The sequence below is a fragment of the Diadema antillarum genome, unplaced genomic scaffold (genome assembly GCF_040938485.1).
Source record: "Diadema antillarum isolate AM-2024a unplaced genomic scaffold, OU_Dant_1.0 seq00000657_RagTag, whole genome shotgun sequence".
Classification (NCBI taxonomy): Eukaryota; Metazoa; Echinodermata; class Echinoidea; order Diadematoida; family Diadematidae; genus Diadema; species Diadema antillarum.
The window spans coordinates 67,990-85,855 of NW_027271569.1; the positions used below are offsets into that span (position 1 = coordinate 67,990).

The window sequence follows — 17,866 nt, forward strand, 5'->3', positions numbered from 1 at the left end:
CCAAGATTGCTGGCTTAAGGGCTTGATTCTTTGTTGGTGGGTATGTATAAAATGAAAGAGCATGCATAGTATTTTTCCCCCTTTCTCTTTCTTTTTTTTTCCCCCACAAAATTTGTACCAAACAGTAGATTGAATTTATATAGGTACATTGACAAGAAAAGTCAGCAATTTTGGATAACGTAATACTTTGTCATTCTTGGGCTCTAGTGTGTTTGTTAGTTATTAACTATTATGTCCTCATGTACCTGTACAGATATGTTCTCTGTATTTGCATAAGAAATGGTGAAGAAAAAAATATCTGCTTTACAATGATGAACATTTTCAAGAAAAAATATTAATTGTGTAGTGTACTGATTTGATGATGTATGTATGTGAGGTCAACTTCAACTATAACGGACATGAATTGATAAAATTTTGTCGTAAGCAGGAGACAAAAAGTGTAGATTTTTTGATGGTGGAATAAATATGAGAAAGATTTCTTAAGCAGGTCATGTGACATCCATCCAGTACAACGCTGCTGATGTAATTATCGCTGTTTATTTCCATGGGGACATGAATAAACACAACACATGATGTGGCAGCCGTGTTGTTAGCCGCCTTTTGAGATTTTTTCGGTCTAGTCGGAGTGCCTGTAGGGTGAAAAAGTGTTGGAGTGAAAATGGTAAATTTTGGTCATTGGAACTCGTAAACTTGCGTTCTCTGGCAGCTTGTAATGTGTGTGCATGTTTGTGTGATCATGTTTTGAGGGTGGGGTTGGGTGCAGTGGGGGTGGGGCAAGGAGGAAGGGGAAAGAAGGCTCTTTGATCCCCACTCCAAAGATCTTTGTGAGATGCTAAGTATACACACACACACACACACACACACATGCGCACGCGCACACACACATCCACACACACATACATGCAATCCCAAGGATGACACTCTACACATACAGACCAGGAAACGCAAGAGGATTGTGCTGCAATGACGACAAAAGACATAAGCCCTTGCATTTTGTGGTGTAAACTTCAATCTCTCATATATCTCTCTCTCTTTGACACGACCTTGACGTACCTTCAAGGAGAACAAAATCAGAAGCAAGAAACCACAAGCATACGAATGGGTTACTTAGCAAAATTATGCTATGTGACTTTATTCTATTATAATTTTGTATTTTTTTCACTTTTTTTGTAGCAGTTAAGTGCAGACAATTATTAATGTACATAATAAATGAAGATGATGAAAATCAGTTATGTCTACAGCTTAAAGATAAACTACTGGGGTTAATATAACATGACAAACATCACATCATGAATGTATGATAAGCTGTTGCATAAAAAAAGAAAAAAATATGAAAGTTTTAGTTTCTCACTAAAATAGCCACACAGATATACATGTATCTGGTATTTTCTTTTCAGATGGACGAATAAAAAAAAAAAAAAGAACGCTAGCGAACAAATGAAAAAGAGCTGTTGGAATAGCATATGATTTAAGAACAAGAATTCCCCTCCAATGAGCACAAAATCATCTCTCCACTGTGCAAACTGAAATACTCGACAGTCCCAATCTTATCACTGCCAGAAATTGGCATGTCCTGTCATAATGAGGTTGCCGGGACCACCAATCTTACCTTGTTCTGACCAGCACCTGGTAGGTGAACAAAAAACGCCAAACAAAAAACCCCAAACAAAAAAGACCAGCTAAATATGGTAAAGTAAAAATGGTGCCACTGAGTTCACCTTGTGAAGAGCAGTACATTGTTCTAAGCGAGCTCATTATAACAGGCTTTCTCTGTGTGACAATTTTTTACTGTCTCACTATACACACATTGCTTTGATTTCATAACAAACCATAACAAACCAAGCTTTATCCCCGTCTTGCATTAACATCAAATCAAAGATGGAAAACAAATGATTCTTATTAGTTTGCAGTGACCTGATTTATACTATTTGTATGCAAGTGATTAGGTTGTAAGTTTATATGTTTGCAATGTGTGTGTGTGTGTTGTGGGGGGGGGGGGGGCATGCAGTTGCCTTGGACAGAGATATAAATGGGCTCACTGTAACATTAATATGATGGTGGATCACTTGTTTCGGAACATATTCTATGACTACATGGGTCAAAGTTCACATTTACATAAGAAATCCAGGACTTCTTCACATTCTGGTTGACTCAAGAGAGATGCCAAGAAAGAAGATTGGAAGAATATTTTCACTTTTTTGATCCACCATTTGGAGGTGATTTTAAGTCGAAATCGGAAATTATGGAGTGAATTTCACATTTCACCCAAAATTCTGATGGCTAAAAATATTGCTAGCTTTGGTTTCACTCCTTTGTGTCACAAGATCTGCCAGTGAATACTCATTTAGAGCCCATTAACACAACATGCACACTAATAATGCAGTTTTGTGTGTGATGTGAACTTTCAAGCTGAGCAGAGAATGAATTTGCACACACATACAGACACCCTCCCACCCACACATACAAACACACATGGGTCCTATCTATGCTACTGCACTTGTGAAAACACTACATGGGCATGTATGTATCCTCATTAACTTTCAAAGAGTCCATAAATTTTGATCATTATCCTATCTTTCTATTCAGCTTGGATAAGGATGAGAAGAAAATTTTCACACCACAAGCACACAAGTTTACCCTTCCCGGACCTTCATCTAGAAACATCCAGGATACTGTTTATGCAAGCACAGCATTGTAACCGATAATGACAATTTAATGATACAATGCCCCCCCCCCCCCCCCCCCCCCCCCTCACAAACTAAGCTACAGCAACAATACTGGTGCTTGGAATAAACATACAAACAAACAAAAAAATCTGACTTTCTTTCTCTTGTATTAAATGTAATCACATTTTCACAGAGCTATGGTCAGATGGGAGTAAAGCATGCAAGGGGGCTAATACATTTTTTTTTTTAAAATATAAAATTGGAATGATATTGACACTTTTATACCCTTCCTGTTTTTTTGTTACCACACACGAGAGAGAAAGAAGAAACTCGGTCATATCAAAGTCTCGAAGTATGCACTTATCCTTTGCTTTGGTGCAAATAGTATCTCACGATGAAAATTAATCTGTCCGGTTTGACTCAAGTAATGCATTTGACTGGGATCACATTAACAAATAACTACCCCAGTGCAACTCCCCTGGGTCCCCTAGCTCCTTCTACCAAAATGTACATTTTTGAGAACTACATCTGCAACAATCGTCTTGTGTTCAGCGTTTGATCCTGAGGAAATGTGACACATAAATGCATCTCTTTCCAAAGTCAACACACTAAAATCGCTTACCATTTGCAATACTGAGGAAAATTGTGCTTTTTCGGTGTGAGTTTCTGTATGATAATAGATTGACTATCACTAGTAATGCCAATGTATACTACCACTCAGTGTCAGCTTAAGTTCTACACTACCTGATTTTACAATCTGCATTTCACTTGTACAGGACTGGCTGCTATTAAAATTCTCTCTTTAAGAATCTGCGCAAACAAAATCAAGCTACAGATATTATTACTTGGCATACTTGGTATGACTGCTTTGGAAAAATGTTCCCTTTCTTTGGCAGATCAGCCAAGGCATTGAGGGAATTTAAACAAGCTCAATTAAAAAAGAAAAAGCCTCAAGCAAAGGATCATACATCATGCTTACCCACAAAGAACAAAAGATAGATTTTAAAAAAAATGTTGCCAAGAGATTATCATCGCGGTGAAAAATACAATATATATACGAATTTTCATTCGAAAATACCTACCTACATACCTTCCAAATTTTTTTTCTTTATAAACACAGAGGAAGACCCAATTTCTGCACATCAAAGTTATGCATTTATCCTACCTTGATAAAAACATACAAAAACGTGTTTTGACAAAACATATATATATTTCTACATACATGGTAAATAGATTATAGCTATGATACAAAGTGGTGCTCTGTTCACACTAAAATACGCTAGGAAACCTTCTGTATACGAAAGGCCTAGATAGTAGAGGGTATCGCCACTATTTTCATTTTTTTTTTCTCATAGCTCTGCTTTCTTGGTGAAAAGGGAAGATAGTTTTCAATGTCCATTCACATCAGCACAAATCTCTAAATATACAATTCACTTCATGTATGATGCCTTCCATCAATAAACAAAGATTATTCAGACACGAGCACATATACAACAGATACACAGCAGGGGGGATACAAACAATATAGCATTCTTAGAGTCTGTCGATCTCTTTACATATATAACTTCAACAACATTATTTGCATTTGATTTCAAATTACAGTCATTCCTTAGCTTTGAAGAATTCACGACTGACATGATCCTGTTTGTTACGTTGCATTGCTTTCACAACGTGAAGGAAATGCAAATTCATTATTAAGACAACAGATTAAGTAGAAGATAGATTAGGTGTGGAAATGTGGTACTATTCAAAATGAAATATGTCTATTCTGCATTTCTACGCATTGCAACATCTCTCAACCAATTGAGAGGCACATTTCGGGGAAAGAAGAAGAGAGTACAATAATGACAATTGTAATTAGACATTGGATACAATACTGATCACACTTCTTATCATTTTTTTTTTCCGGTTTCCTCACACACAGATGGTGTTGCTTGGAACCCCGCTCTGCCTTTGAATAACCTCACGGCATGGTCAACAAACTTTCCCGTTACATTTGAATATGTGCAGTGTGAAAAAAAGAAAATATGATCTATATTTTAGCCACAATTCATCTATTTCCATATACAGACAACAATGATAGTGCTGATGACAGGGAAAAAAAATTGCAATACATGTCATCATCACTATCACCATCTTATTCAGATATAACTTATTCAGTTTTATCGCAAAACATGTTCAACTCCACACTTGTTAAGGTGAAATAGTTCTGATTAGAGGTTCTTTAAAAAAAAAATGATTTTCAATCATAACTTCAAGAATATTCCTTACAGGTGAGGGGTATCACTGGAAAGGTTCTATTTTGCTCTATCTGATGATGAACTTACTTTAAAATGTTTGAAAATGATGCTTAGCCCATTTTGCGATAAAACCCTTCAAATATTCTCTGAAACAGGCAGCTCCCCTTCAGTGGAGTCATCAGATTTGTTGCTGTCATCAAAGTTTTGAAACAAGTGCCACTCACAGTTGTTTTGAAAGATTGTATTTTAGGGAAAACAAGGGGGAGGGGGATTAATGACACAAGCTCCATTTTTCACTCAAACACAAAATGTTTAAATTGAAATGAGTTTAATCATCCCACCCTGTCAGGGAATAAAGCTTTAGTTCCCTTGACGATATTGCATGTTGCATCCTCAATGCACACTCACACTTGAGAGCTACACGCTTTATGCATTGACTTACAACTAGAGTTTGAATGGGGCTATTTTAGACAGACAAACTCAGTAAAGCTGACTGTCTTCACCATGATACATGAGAAAAACAACTTACAAACGACGATACAAATCTTGGTCCTCTCTTGCACTCGAAAACACGATCCTGTCTTCGTTCGAGTCAACACTCTGTTCACAGGAGTGAAAACAATAACAAACACTTTGTTCCTATCTGACAACTTTCAAAAGGTTGGATGTGGCGTGATGCCTCTAACTGGCAAAACTTTTGGACCCCTTCAATCGCTCACCCAGACACAAGAGAGGAATAAAATCTTGTGAGCTCTTTCCCAGAGCCCTTCCTTACAGAGGTGCATTAAATTGTAAATCTGTTTGATTCATAGCCATAGCGGCAGCCATTTTTTACTCATATCAAAGTAATAACTGCAACTCTGTATATTTATATGTATATAAAATTTGGTTGCATTTGACAGCAGAAATAGCCAACACAATTAGCGCTTAGAACAATCCGTCCAAAAAATGCATTGATAAGTTTTGGAAACTCGGAAGCGAAGAATCAGCGTCGATCACGCGCAACTGATAAAATGGATGACTGCAATCGCACACGATGCAGGATTTCAACTCTTAAATGCAGTTGATAGTGTACCATTACGATGCGTGATCAAAGACTTACCAGTGTTGAAAATGAGAACGACGAAAGGTTAGGAAGAAGACACTGTGGCTATCTACAAAAAGCGACGACACTCTCATGCATCGACAAGAACTTGCTGCAGGATGGCATTTTAAAATCTCACTAGAGAGCCGACATTGGCAGGTGCTTATGTGACATGGTTGGATCAGAAGCAAAGACAAAAAAAAAAAAAAGAAGAAGAATGATCTACAAAATCTTTATTCTTATAGAATGCTGCCTACTCTCATTGCATGGAACATGCACGGTACTTCTGGTTTGATCTTGCTCTGAAAAGAAAAACAACTCAGTGCATGAGTTGCATAAGTCCAACTCTGACAAACTTTGTAATATGATAAAAAAAAGACGAACAGAGGAGCAAACGATGACAACCCAATGCATTTCCTTGGCGGGCGGTGAACAAAGGCTGAGAACTGAAGCAGGTATCCGCCAGTGCCCGCAAACCTGCCGCAAAACACTTCTCGCGGCGTCACACCCTCACTGTCATGCTGATGCGTTGCTAAAGGTGCTGCGAAAGACAGAGGGGGGAAGGGATGACGTGGATGGTATCGGGCAAAAAAAGAAACTGACCGCAAATTTTTATCTTCGGTTGAGTTCCGATTTGATGGCTGCAGGGGAGGAAAGAAAAATACACAGAAGGACACAGGAGGTAAAAGAGAATCTAATGATACATCTTCGGTCAAACGTGAAGCGATTAACACGTAATGGTTCAGAACAAGACATTTCCAACATCATCATCAATAGAGTTTTGTAAGGGTACGAAGTTACGAATTGATTTTTCTCAGAGCTGAAAAAACTGGATTTACTGTTTCAGTAAGTTTTATTTCTCCACTGGTATATAAAAGAAAAATAAGTATGACAATATCAAACATATTCATATACTGACCTGCTTCAAACTCGTGCAGTATTTAGCAGGAGATGACTTTTGAATAAGAGAATTCAGATGAGTGCAATATAAGGGAGCTAAAATTTGATTTGAGTGTGTGCTATGGGAGGAGGCTAAGGATGTTGCTGAATGCATCGTTCACATAAAGAGGTTGGCTGCATATATCTCAAGTTGACACAGAAACTGTGGGTCACCTTTGTACTGAGCAACAAAAAAACAACAACAAAAAGTGATATGAATGGCATCGATGACAAGTGAGTACTTGCTGGGGGAGGCAATATACTCTGATATTGCCTTTCAGTCCAGTCAATATCACATATAAATATTATATTGCATGGTGACAGTGACTGTTGCCCTGGGTGACTCACCATCGATGATCTCCTGCTTCGTCTTCTGCAGCTCCTTTCGCATCTCCGACAGAATCTCCTGCTTGAGTTTCTCATAGTCCAGCGAGCCCCCTCCGTTCCCTCCTGGCCCGCTGCCCCCGTTGCCGTTGAGCTGGGTGTTGGACGGTCTCCGCCTGTGGGGTGCAGTCCGCAAAGGGCGCAATTAATGTTAGAACCGGCAAGACATTCACTCATAAAGGTTGTCAGAACTAAACGATAAGACCTATGATGTGGGGTTAGAAACATGCATCTGAGACACATTAGCCCATCTCTTGATTTGAGTAACTACGAGCTCAGGGACAACTCTGAGCTGAGAGTGGCGGAAGTCTTCCAATGCAGATTATAACCCAACCAAAACACTCAAATTGTATTTTTGTGTGTGCCTGTCTAATGACCACAACCAACATCAGAACTACAGTTTTAACTACATCACTCAGGGTATTTCCATAACAGAAAGAATCTTGACTTGATTTTTTTTTTTCATCTTTGCTTACATCTCTTAGTATTTTCCAATGATTCCCATTCATACAGTGATAGTCCTCATGTTTATACTGACACCTGTCATATCTCAAAATGAGCTTTGCTTGGTTTTTTTTTTCTGTCTCTCTCTCTTTCTGTATATGACCCCGTAACATTTTACATATGACCTATGAACCCATCCAAATTGAACACTCTGACAGCGATAAGTCTTGAAGCTGGAGAATGAAATTCTGACCTAGCCTTCCATTCAAACTGTGTTATCCACAAACTAGGCATGATGACCAGAAATGTAATACAGTCAAACCTGTCTACAGCGACCATCGTCTATAGCGGCCACCTGCCATATGCGACCACTAAACACAACCCACCCCCCCCCCCCCAAGAGAAAAGCCATGTTAACAGTCCTGTCTATAATGGCCACCTGTCCACAATGGCCACTTTTTTGTCTCCCTTGGGTGGCCGCTATAGACGAGTTTGACTGTATTATTGTGAAGTTTGTAAAAAAAAAAAAGGAAGGTGATTATATCATGCTTTATTATTATCATTATTATTATTATTATTATTATTATTATTATTATTATTATTATTATTATTATTATTATTATTATTATTATTATTATCATTATTATTATTATCATTATTATCATTATCATTTTGTTGAGGTGAGAGAAAGAGAGGTGAATAAATGAAATAGCAAATTGTAAAGTCACATATATGACTTTGGCTTGAAGTAATAAAGTGATCCACAATCTACACACATCTCTCCCTGGGAATCAATGAAATATAGATGTTGCAGTGTAACTGTGTACAAATTGTTAGATTAGACATTAGTACCAGCTGTCTCAAGTGAGTGCTCTTTTATTTCTTTATTTGTGTGTGTGTGTGTGTGCAAACTATTACCCATCTGTGGTGGTATGAATATGATATCATCAGCTGATTTTAGTATAAATATAATGGCTAGGAAAGAGAGAGATGTATTTTTCTTTTTCTTCTTGCAAGAATCAAAAGATCAGTTTGCTCGCAATATCTGCTAGCACACTTATTGCAAGGCAATATCATTTTGCTTTTGCCATTAATTTTGTAGCAATTCTGATGGAAACGTGGCACAACAGGTGTAAAAGACAACGTGCACTGCACAAGCATTGCACCCTTCCCTAAGATATTACCATCTGATAAAAAGCTTGCTTTCAACAACAACAAAAAAAAAAGAAAGAAAAGAAAATTGGGGATGAACATAAAGTAAAGGCATGCAGAAAATATGTCCAAGCCCCCTGGCTAAGAAAAAGAAGAAGAAGAAAAAGTAACATTGCTGATACTTGCAGGAAGAGGCAATTGATCGCAATCCCAATTTTCAATGCAAGGCACTGTTGCATGAAAGACGTCTTTACAAGCATACACGCAAATTATGTAATCATCTACCTGATCATCTACTGAATGCATTTCCTTTCCTTTAAAGGGATAGTACAGTTTTGGTGGAGATGAGAATTGGGTTTTTAATTTTGTGCGAGATACCAAGAAAACACTTATGATATAGTACAGAACATACCATTTTAAGAGGAATTCAAAGTTTATTTGACGAAAATCAGGTTTGGAATGACTGAAACATAAAAAAAACAAAGTAAAACAAAGCGATCGTAATAAAGTGTGGGTCCCACACTTAATTAGAATCGCTCTTTTTTGATATCTCAGCCATTTCAAAACCAATTTTCATCAAATAAACATTGAATTTCTCATAGAATTACATGCTCTTTCACATTTTATAAGAGGTTTCTCATTATCTCACCAAAAAATGTTAGAAACCTGAAATTAGGTCTCAACCATAAATGTACAATCCCTTTAATCTAACATAGCCACCATCTGACTCATAATAATACGTATTTTGTGGGGGTGAATTACCCAACAGCAAGACTACAATAAAACGCAATATGCGAGTAGTAAGTAAGTATTGAATGCAACTGAGTGAATGTCAAAGTCCCAAGTGCTGGACTATACACTGTAGCTTGATATAAATGCCAAGTTGCACTTGATTTTCACGTAGGCATCGAGACAAATATGTTTTTGTTTTTCATTTCACTGCAGCAGGGCCATGCATTGGAGGGTTCAGAACAGAAACTGCTAGCTGTGTGGTGAGAGACCAATTGGCCAAGGTCCATGACACTGGTGCCCTGGACAACAGTCATGCAAACTACGCAATCCTCCCTCTTTCACCCCAGCAAATTTTTTTTGTTTTTGTTTTGAAAAAGGTGGTAGATGTTTGCGCATAAACGTAAATTGTGTAGAAAAACAATGGCACAGAAGTTGAGGCGTAGCTGCCCCTAGCATGATACATGCATCAACGTGAGGCAAAGAAAGCAATGTTTCATTTCCATAACTGGCTAAAATACGTCCCAAAATCTGAGGAAAAAAACCCCCAATAAATCCAACAACAACAACAACAAACAACGATAACAAATAAAAACTTGAAGAGAAAGAAAACATTAAAAAAGGAGGCATAGAAATTGCATTTGGAGGTGTAAGAATGGAGTCAGAGGTTACAATGGATGCCGAATGACTTGCTAGTGCACTTACCTCTATCATCATCAACATCCATATTGTTTGAATGATGGCTTTCCTTCGTTTATAAAGGCACATTTTTTTTTTCTGTGTGTGCACAATTCTGCTGATGCTTTGTGAAATGTATAATGTACATACCAAGCTTCCACTAACACACATTTTATTTTCGCCACCAATTGAGGTTTAGTGAGTTTTGTGTCCCTATCATTACCAGTTAATAGTGTTCTTGTGTTATTGATGATTACTGCAAGTTATCGTCCACACTTCCCATAAACATTATCTAGCCAGCAGGTGATTTAGACTTTAGTGACTCTTCCAAGAACATTGTATGTGCAAGTTAGTGATGGCGGTTAGATATGGTACACATTTTTCAAGTTTAGTGTATCAAGAAAGCATCTTTTCTCAACATCTTTGTTTTTGTGTTGTTTAACCTAAAACCTTTCTGCACCTTAGAAGTAGATGGGTAGCTCTGGAAATGTGTAACATAAGAAATGTAAATACAATATCTGTTCATAGACTTGCAGAATTTTTCGTATTTTTTTTTCTCAAAATTTTGAAACTCCCTTACAAGAAATAATTCCTTAGATTAAAAAAAAAAGAGCAACACGTGCTAAATGGCTTGCACAAACCAAACCAAAACTCTGAATAATCCCCACATTTCAGTCATGCTTAACAGAGCCAAAAAAAAAAAAAGGTTCACCAAAAACCCAATGAAAAATTCATGCAACCCATACTCAGCAATAGGGGGAAAAAAAAAGTAAATAATCATGTGAAAGCAGCCAGAAACCAGTGATAGGTTGAAGTTAAGCGAGTGAGTGAATGTAAAATTCACTTTCTACTTCTTCTTTTTTTTCTTTTAATTCTTTTTTCCTTTGTTTTCTATACTATCAGTCAGCCCAGGTGCAAGTCAGTATGAAAGAATCGAAACAATATGGCTCATACCATGTTTTTTTGTTAATGTTAGCTCTTCTTACCCAAGAGGCCTAGGGGACTGATTGCTTGAGGGGGGTGCCCCTACCGGGGGACGCACACCGGGCACCTGCTGCTGGCGACCGCTTTTGTTGTTATTTTGTTTCGTTTCGTTTTTGTAATTTCATTTGATTGATGATGGAGGGTTTTTTTTTTTGGGGGGGGGGGTTTGTTGTTGGTATATTATGAAAAGAGGGTGGATATAGAAGCAAAAAGTTAACACGATTAACAAGCAACATGAAGCAACAACATGTAGAACGCACGAGTAGATTAATAAGACTGTATACAGACACAAGTGGAGAAAGAGACAGAGATAGACAGAATGATGAACAAAGAGATATACATAGAGAGATAGAAAGAATAGGGGATAAAGAGACACAGACGAATGAGAGATAAGGAGAGAAAGAGAAAGATAGGAGAAAAAGAGAGATAGATAAAAAGAATGGCAGATAAAAAGAGAAAGAGAAAGAATGGGCAATACAGAGAGATATATAAAGGAAGAACAGGAGATAAAGAGAGATAGATACATACATATAAAGAATGGGAAATAAAGAGAGAGAGAGAGAGAGAGAGAGAGAGTGATAGAGAAAATGGTCTAGGCGTGCATATACATATACACATACATACATACATACACATGTATATATATGAATAAATTCCATTGGCTAGTTGGATGGCATAGTAAGTTAGACATTGATCTCCACTACTCTTCTTGTTATTCCAACCTATCAATTATGACATCCATATCATTGTAAGCTTGTTAGATTTTTCTAGTATTGATTCCAAAGCTTGGCAGAGGCACAAATTTACATATTTACATGTCAAATGAAATGAACAAAACTACATGTAATTGCAGATAATACATAATTGAAATACTCGTCCATTATTATCAGATATTTACAAAGGAGATATTTGTGTCTCCCTACTTTTTTTTATATTCTTAAAACTTTTTTCTCTGCATGAAGATTGCATCATGAGGGATATTCCTTAAAGTATTCTGGAAAAAGAATTTTGAAGGATGCAACCACAAGAAATGAAATGCATCTCAAAAGAAAATCTCTAGAAATATTTCAACAGATCCAAGAGAGCCTAAATAACTCCGCAAGTTTCTTTTTTTTTTCATTTTGTTTCAAAACTTGAGAGTAATTTTTAAAAAAAAGACATCTTTGGTGGTACAGGAGTAAAGAGGGCATTTTTGCACTAGAAATGGCTATTAGCAGGCTTAAATCTTATGAGTGCTATGGCAAAAAAAAAAAAAAATGGCTTTGCTGATGGAAGAGCAGCATTAGATTATGTCACAGACAACCCACACAGATGTTATATCATCAATGTTTGATGTTCCCAATGATTAAATTTATTTTCATACACACTTTTTTGTCAATACAGAAAAAACATTGTAGAAGGAATAGCATTTCCAAGTACTATATACGAAATATATTTTGCGGTTTTCAACTTCGCGAATTGTGCAAGTTAACTGATATGCACAGAAATTAAGATATCATGAAAAATAATGCCTCCAGATATAAGATGCACTCTGTAGCATCTCCGGGTCGGAAAAGCAAATTTTTTTCGCCTGAAAATAAATTACCTCATTTCTCGAATCCGTCAATGCGGCTGTTGCTCATGTATTCAACCATGTGCCAAATCGTCATGGAAGTCCCAATTCACATCATATCACACTTGCAAAATATATAGCGTAGACAGTACATATGATTATACGGCTCGCTGCACAAAGCTTATCGTACAGACTGAAGTAAAAGACAGCATTGTACGTAATGTAGAGTGACATGTACATCGGCGCTTTGAATACGGTTAAGCACATCAATCACAGAGCCGGGACACGATAGGTGTAACAAGGCGATTAAATCTCTCATAATCAAAGGGACATCCCACATAAGTACATTCATCTCCCTTTCCATTGTACATCAAAACATAACATTCCAACTTAAATGCCCACTTACATAGCGGTTTTGTAATGCTTGTGCATAAGGAACATACGATGAATGGTGTCAAAGTTAATGGCTAAGAGGTGGTAATAGAGAGTGCTTTATTACTGTTATCAATTTCCCTTGTGCATTATGACTCTCCAGGTGGTTGAAGCAGAAGAGGAGGAGTATATTATGATTATGTTGAGAAGAGGCCTATAATTTTGATTATGTTGAAGAGGAGATGCTGACCACCACCAGGTTCGGACAAAAGGAGTCGTCTTACCCTCCTGGAGGTGATGGCGGGAGGTCCTTGCCACCCACCTGACTCAGTGGTCTGGGGGCGACAGGTATCTGGGGGAGGGGTTTGACCGTGGCGGGGGACACAATGGCCGACATCGGCCTGACTTGACTCCTGGGGCCGTGTATTGGGGGGGGGGGGGGCGGGGACCCCCCGACAAATGATGATGTCACAGTTTAGATTTCATGGGGGAGGGGGGAGAGGGGGAGATTTGGTCAGATGACAGCAAGTGAGGTCGAAGGAGGTAGAGGTCGTGGGGGGGATGGAAGGTTGGGAAGAGGAGTGATGGAGAAAAGGGGTGGGTTTTAGTCAGCTCAGATCATTTCATATTTCATGTTGATTATGTTTCATTATTTCAGCTTTAGCTGGACATAGCTGAAGGTGCAATCAAATTCAAAGGATCAAAAAGAAACGAAACAAACCAGATCCCTCTTGGGCTTCATATTGTGGCGGTTTATCTCTTTCTCTACCGATGATTCAAATGAGCAGAAATTTCCACACACAAACTTATGGGCAGGTAATATAATTTGGCACAAAGGGGGGGGGGGGTAAAGGTTCCCTCTCGAATGTGGAACCTAAATGTGTTGGTAGAAGCATACATCTGCTACATACCATGAAGGGGGTCTGAAACAAGAATGGGTTCATTGTAGCTTCAAATGATAACTCATATATTGAAAAAAAGAATACCACATGGCATGAAAGAAATGAGACCTATGTGATATCTGATGAAAATTGAAGAGGATAAGGGTTGGTAGAGAGGGCAGTACAGTTTAAGGAAGTATGTATGGAAGAGGTCTCCTCATCATCAGGAAACCTGAAATACTGTGTCTCCTGTACAATTGTATGTGTGTGCATGTTTGAGTGTGTTTCTATGTGTAGGTAGACATAGTTATATTCAGATAGGGTTGGTTGGTTGACGAAAAGAAAAACATGCACTTTATTTCATCACTATAGATATGAAATGATTACTCTGTTTCTGCTCATCTACCTCTCACAGATGTCTGAAAAATGTGGTCTAATACAAACCATTCTACGACCTCTGACATGCAGTGGGTACATACACCACTCCTATGCCCAAAGTGAGAGGGACCAACCACCATTTTCCCCCCTGTGCACTTTGACATGGCCAGTGCATAGCAATCATACATGCGAATGACTTTGATGTACATTTAGGAATGCAATATACAATAAGTTTTCCCTTTGTCTATAGTATGATATAGTGAATGACTACAATTTTTTTTTCTTCTAATTTTACACTGTTAAGAAGTGGAAGAGCTGGGGGTAATATCTAGAAAACTCTATACAACTTCTATGTGCATGTAGCTATGATTTTGTTGCAAGTTGTCATGTACTAAAAGGGCAAAGGTCACTAAATATGACGCATGATGTGCCTCTTTTTCCCTAATACTGCCTTTTAGCCTTTATTTCCCTTTTTATTTAATTTTATTTATTTTCTCTTTTTTTTTCTTGCATTGGAGGAAATGATTATCTACAATTGTTGTGAAAGCATGCCTTTTTCTACAAACATACTCCTGACCATTCCCTTTAAAGGCCCGGTAAGGTGGGGAGAGAAGGCTGGCCCGAACGAATCGATCTTCATTTCGCTGCCCACCCAGGTGCATTAATGAACCACAACTAGCCCACGCCTGCTGGAATAGAATCGCCCATCAGCGAATACGTGCATCAAAGCATACACTCATCGGTGACGTTTCGACTCCAGTCTAGATTTTTCGGCTGTGTGTGTGATTACATAGAGATCAATGATAACGCTGGACACAATTTGTTACGGGTTTCCTGAATATATCCAAGTCAGGCCAGCTTTCCTATTGTATCATATCCCCACTCTACCGGGTCTTTCAGATAAGTGAAGGCTACAATGAGGATGATCTACAGGTTTCATGTACGGCTAAATATCGCACAGGGATGGGAAGATGCAAAAATGATAAAAGATACTGACTTTCATAGCACAACATCAATTTCACATTCGAATACAACTCCAAATCCAACTTAATTGCCTTATACCAACTAAGACATAACCATTCAAATTCGTAAGTTAAAGGTCATTGCAAAACTATGGCAGTGACGTTTGTTTAGTGCTACATCAGGCAAGTTTTTCGCTCTCGCTCTTTCAGACTGTCTTAACCCGTTCCTTCCGCAATTCTCTGAGTGCCTTTAATGCCCCCAAACGAGATTCTTTTCGTCCGTCGACAGAGAGGCACACAGGTTGGTAATCCAGCTGTGTGAAGGCAGTCAAGCGGTTCATTGTGTCCCCCTTTCTACGGTCAACTACATGTACATGTACCCGGGAACAATGGAAATATCGATCGGGTGCGAGGTATGAATAGAGCGTGCGCTGATGAGCTCTCAGAATCTTTTGTTCTACACAAAACCAGGTACCTGAATGAGGTGACTGGGGTCAGCGAACCCGCATTTCTAACTGATCTCAGCCTTGATCATTATGTACATGTTCGTACGAGTTTACAGCAGAACAAGCAAAAAACTATAATCAGGAAAAGGTACATAATACGGTAAAACCCTTTTTTTTTAAACAGCAGGAGAACAAATCCTGATAGAATAAACTCTGATCTTTTTATCAAACCCACTTTTCTGAGCATTTTAACACAAAGAAACATGAATTTAGGCCACTGAAGCAGGCACCCTTGTCTTCATTTTGGGAACCTGGTAAACCAGGTTCCCGTATATCAGTTGCTCCCACGGGAACCTGGTAAACCAGGTTCCCGTAAGGAACGGGTTAATTGAATTTGACAAGGACTATGTCTCACAATTCTACATGTATACATTTAAATTCACTTCAGGTCAAAATTCATTTCGAAATGGTATAGCAGGGTTACATGTTAGCTTGCCTGCACTGGTGACCTGTAGCTTTTAAGATAATTGTGTATCCTTTTTTCTTTCTTGCATCATGAGTTATTACCATTAAATCCCCCTCCTATCCGAATTACATCATCACTCCTTACATGCCTACAAGAAATCTGTTTTTCTAATAAGCTTTAATCAAACTGTACCTGCTTCATCTCCTTGTTCATAAGGATATTGTCCTTTTGCTATGGCATTATATCATTATTAATACTATTACACCAAAAGCACGGCCCTTACGAAACCACAGAGGCAGTATGTTGCATAATAGAAATCATATAAATAGCAGGGCTACAGCAGCTGTAATTCTATTGGACATACTCATCAACCATAAGTAAAAGTAAAAAAATGGTGACGGCTGAAGCACGAACAAAAACACGTAAATGCTTTCACATAACTAAACTGTATGAAAAACATGCAAGTCACAGAAGTTCCACGTAAGGATGAACGGATGAGATGTGGTACACTGCATTCATTGGGTAATGATGATGGAGATGAAGATGACGGAGACGATGGCGATGATGATGACGACGATGATGACAATGATGATGACGATGATGATGACAAGGACGATGACAATAACAGCGATGGCAATAACACAAACTGTGATGATGACAATGATCACTGATTACAATGCACACACACACACACAAACATGCACACACATAGAAATGATGATACACATGCATACAAATACACACAACAGAAGAGATGCGAGTTTGTCGTATAGACGACGGAATGATGGATATGAAATGATAAAGACGTGGAACACGGAGGAACAATGGGCACTTCCCTGATGACAGAGAAGGCTCAAGTATTGGCAAATTCTATGGACAAACAAGTTGAAATAAAAAAACAATAAAAGATCTACAAGACATAGTTACCGTCCAAGCTGCGGCGAGGCACTGGAAGCCGGGGCGCTGTCTACCCCATTGGACCTGGCCTTCGATTCCCAGGGTTTTCGTTGCTCTGCAGTCAAAAAAAGAGTTTGAGTGACAACTGCATCTCGGGCCTGACACATACATAATCACCTTGGTTACTGACAGCTTGTGGTTGTGCATAAGCAAAATTCCAACAAAACATCTGACAGAAAAGTACCTATCTGACTTCCTATTCTTTATTTGAAACTAGAAATCATACCTTGAATGAACATGCATACTACACTCAAAGGTCATATTGAAAGGTGTATTGCACTCTCAGTTGTACTTATTTCCACTATGGATAAATACTTCACACTTTCAACTGCAGACATGTTTTCTGGCTGTACTTTCTGCTACATAATAGGTAAATTTGACTCTTTCTGAAAAAAAAAAAGCAGAAGAAAATTGAATGAAGTGAGCAGGGTGTTCTCTGGACTACAAACTACCACACTCTCTACACAAATCCTTCACATGCTGCTAAAAAATGACTGAAAGATCATTTAGACCTGTGTCAACAACAATAATATGACAGAATCTGAGCAGCAA

At 38.2% G+C, this 17,866-nt stretch overlaps 1 protein-coding gene across 1 annotated transcript in view; it reads right to left on the reverse strand.

Annotated features, from left to right (window-relative positions):
* Positions 1 to 2,762: 2,762 nt before the first annotated feature.
* LOC139736581 (uncharacterized) overlaps positions 2,763 to 17,866 on the reverse strand; it is a 35,639-nt gene continuing 20,535 nt past the window's right edge. The window contains exons 7-9 of the mRNA XM_071647328.1: positions 17,285 to 17,369; positions 7,278 to 7,429; positions 2,763 to 6,631 (exon numbers count right to left, since the gene is read on the reverse strand). Of these exons, the coding sequence (XP_071503429.1) occupies positions 6,603 to 6,631; positions 7,278 to 7,429; positions 17,285 to 17,369 (266 nt within the window). The 3' untranslated portion in view covers positions 2,763 to 6,602. The remainder of the gene's footprint in view (positions 6,632 to 7,277; positions 7,430 to 17,284; positions 17,370 to 17,866) is intronic.